Source organism: Physeter macrocephalus, chromosome 17 (assembly GCF_002837175.3).
Source record: "Physeter macrocephalus isolate SW-GA chromosome 17, ASM283717v5, whole genome shotgun sequence".
In the NCBI taxonomy this organism is placed as follows: Eukaryota; Metazoa; Chordata; class Mammalia; order Artiodactyla; family Physeteridae; genus Physeter; species Physeter macrocephalus.
In genome coordinates this window covers 9,110,936-9,114,528 of record NC_041230.1, presented here as the reverse complement: position 1 = coordinate 9,114,528, position 3,593 = coordinate 9,110,936, and the positions used below count along the sequence as shown (strand labels likewise).

At 49.0% G+C, this 3,593-nt stretch overlaps 1 protein-coding gene across 1 annotated transcript in view; it reads left to right on the top strand.

Annotated features, from left to right (window-relative positions):
• Window positions 1-3,258, top strand: part of LOC102995699 (very-long-chain 3-oxoacyl-CoA reductase-B-like) — a 13,059-nt gene extending 9,801 nt beyond the window's left edge. The window contains 5 exon segments of the mRNA XM_024132725.1: window positions 1,563-1,607; window positions 1,832-1,866; window positions 2,084-2,165; window positions 2,651-2,711; window positions 3,149-3,258. Coding sequence (XP_023988493.1) covers window positions 1,563-1,607; window positions 1,832-1,866; window positions 2,084-2,165; window positions 2,651-2,711; window positions 3,149-3,258 — 333 coding nt within the window.
• Window positions 3,259-3,593: the final 335 nt, after the last annotated feature.

Below are 3,593 nucleotides of genomic sequence, written 5' to 3'. Positions count from 1 at the left end.
GAGCGCAGGCTCCGGACGCGCAGGCTCAGCGGCCACGGCTCACGGGCCCAGCCGCTCCGCGGCACGTGGGATCTTCCCGGACCGGGGCACGAACCCGTGTCCCCTGCATCGGCAGGCGGACTCTCAACCACTGCACCTGTTTATCTATTTTATATGTAGTAATGTGTATATGTTAATCCCAGCCTCCTAATTTATCCTTCCCCCCTTCCTTTCCCTTTTGGTAACCATAGCTTGTTTTCAAAGTCTGCAAGTCTGTTTCTGGTTCATAAATAAGTTCATTTGTATCATCTTTTTAGATTCCACATGTAAGTGATATCACATGATATTTGTTTTTCTCTGTCTGATTTATTTCACTTAGTATGATAATCTCTAGGTCCATCCATGTTGCTGCAAATGGCATTATTTCATTCTTTTTTATGGTTGAGTGGTATTCCACTGTATACATGTACCACATCTTCTTTATCCATTCCTCTGTCAATGGACATTTAGGTTGTTTCCATGTCTTGGCTATTGTGAAGAGTGCTGCTATGAACATTGGGGTGTATGTATCTTTTCGAATTACGGTTTTCTCTGGATATATGCCCAGGAGTGGGTTGATTAGAGAAATAAAGCATGCCGCCTTCATACGATGGAAAATTATAGCAGTGAACATGAATGAACTTCTGCTACACATAACATGGAAGAATCTTATAAACATAATGTTTATCAGACAAAGCCGGAGATAAAAGGATACATACTCAATGATTCCACTTAAATGAAGTTCAGAACTGAACAAAACTCTTCTAGAGTGTGTTAGCGGTCAAGACAGTGGTTAACTGGGGAAGAGGCAAGCGTAATGACTGCTGGAGATGAAGAATCTGGGAAACTGTCAATACTTTCTTTACGTGGATAGAGGCTAAAGATTTGTGTTCATTTTTTACACTAATGATTTATACACTTTGGTATGTGTATGGTATACATTTATAAAAAACTTTACTGATCAAAAAATCCAGAGAGAAGTTTATGAAATGAAAGTGAAAATTTCCCTTCTCCCTCCAGTCCTATCCCCCCCAAGTGACCCCCAATTTAAAATGTGGTAGTGTTTTTTCTCTGTGCATAGAGAAGTATGTATATGTATCTTTTGCCCAGATGGCGGCAGCCTATTGTTCTGCACTTTACCTTTCACAGGTAGGCATGTATCTTGGGGGTTATTCTAATCAGAATAATTAGCTGACCCATTCTTTTTACTGGTGCGCCGTGATCCATCCATTGGCTACCCTGTGTTTATTTAGTCATCCCAGTATTGATGGACATTCAGGATGTTTCCTAGTATATGTGACTACAAATTGTGTTGCAATGAATATCTTTGGACATATGCAGTTCCCACATGTGTGAGTATCTTAGAAAGGAATACATTTCCAGAGTGGAGTTGATGTGTCAAAGTTTATGTGCATTTTAAATTCTAGTAGATGCTACGTTTTAAAAATGTGTTCCATATTAAAAGAAAAGTAAGCTAGAAAATATCGGAGTTGTGGCAGGGCTGGTGAAGGGAAGGACTGATTGGTTCCATTTTCTTCCCCCAGAAATTCTTGGATGTTATAAACTGCAACATGATGTCTGTGGTCCAGGTGAGTCGGGGCTAGGAGGGACTGGATCCAAGGTCAGCGAGCTCTGACCACTCTTGGTGGTCCCCACCATCCCCCAGAACTGGGCCTGGCATAGAGGAAGTGCTAGGGGAATATTCCCTGAGGGAAGGTAGGGGGATAGGAGTGAACTTGAGGAGGGGGCAGGAGTCTGGGCAGGTGAAAGCAGTGGAAAGGGAAAGACAGGGTCCTCTCCATTCCTCCTGCAGATGACTATACTCGTCCTGCCCCAAATGGTCACCAGGTAAGCCGCAGTCTCTTTGTCCTTCACTCTGGATCTTCCCCCATCCAACTTCCGGGCTTTTTCCATTCCCCACTGTCCCATCCACATTTCCAACTCTTCACTGTCTCTCTGATCTTTCTCAAATTAGGACAGCGACTAAGGGGTGGAGGTGGGGAAATCACTGGGACCCTCTATTCCCTGGCAATGACTACCTTCCAAATGATGCTTCCTCCTCCAGGGGCAAAGGTATCATCATCAACATATCTTCAATAACTGCCAGGAGCCCCTATCCATTTGCAGCAGTGTATGCAGCCACCAAGGTACCCAGACCCACAGACCAGGCAAGGGCTGGCTGCCATGCTGGAATTCCTGCGATAGCCCTTAATTCTGGCACTGCAGGTTATGGTGGAAAAGGCTTGCATGCATGTGTGTGATGTGCCACCTGAGTCTGAGGCTAATAATAGTTCAGACAGACATCTGGGGCACAGTCCAGTGGACAAGCCAGGTGTTTTGTTCGTTTTTTAAGAGAAACAGAGGCTAGGGGTCGAGAGAACCCATGAGGTGGGAGAAAGGGAATTCAGAGACTGGCCCGGCTGGAATGGAGAGTGAGTGTATGGGAACAGAGGGAGGGCTTAGAGCAAGAAAGCTTTCCGGCATTACGGTGAGGACTTGGGCCTCGAGGGAGGGGCCCCTCCTGGCGGTAGAGTGTTCTAGAATCAGGGACGGCGCTGGAGCAAGGGCGGGCTGGAGGAGTTTGCACGGGGAAAGCTCTTGGTCCTGGGACCCTCCCTCTCCTTCTCCGCAGGCCTTTGTGCGAAGCTTCTCCGTAGCAGTGGGCGCAGAGTACCACTGCGAGGGGGTCATTGTGCAGGTGCCTGACTCCGCGGGGACTGAGCTCAAAAGGGACAACAGTGGCAGCTCAGAAGGGGAGGGCTCTGAGGGGGGAGGAGCTTAGAGACAGCTGAAGGTCTTAGGAGCAGGGGCGGGGTGGGGATGGGGTGGGGGGTGCGTCTGAGAGAGGACCGAGACTCAGACGAGCTTCAGTGGATGTAAATCAACTATACTTCAATAAAATAGAGAAGGAAGGAAGGGAGGGAGGGAGGAAGGACCTAAAAAAAAAAAAGAATAAGATGAGCTACCTTGGAGCCACGATCGGAAGCGGTGGGTTCTCGAGGGGGCGTGGCCTCGAAGGCGTGTCTGGGGCGTGGTCGGCAAGAGGAGTGGGACTCGGGGATTCTCGGAGAGGGCCTGGGAGCTTAGGCTTAGGGGGAGGGGAGTTCGTTTTCTTGACCCCCTTCCTGCCTGCAAACAGTGAGCCCCTTTTTGGTTGAAACAAATCCCTTGAAAAGCGGGCTGCTCGTGGTGAGTTCCGAGGACTTCGCTTGGCAGGAGTTGGACACACTTAACCCCTGAGTGCCTCCGCCACGCTGTGCAGGTGCTTTCCTGGGGCAGTCCTTGTCAGAGAGCTGGATGCGACAGTCCCTGGCCCGGGTCCACTAGCCCTCAGAAAGGGGGAGACGTCCAGAGAAGGGAAGGGCCCCCACCCCGGGCTGGGGAGCCAGGAGAGGAGATGGGGGACTCAAGAACGGGGGGTACCTCATTGATACTTGGTGCCTCTCCTTCCCAGGGTTTCCTGCTGACCATCTTCCTGCCCAGTTGGTTTTTTCTCAGTCGCTGGGGATTAAAGCTTTTATCTCTGTTGGTGAGCTGGAATAGGGCACGGTTTCTTCGTAACTGAACTTGACTGA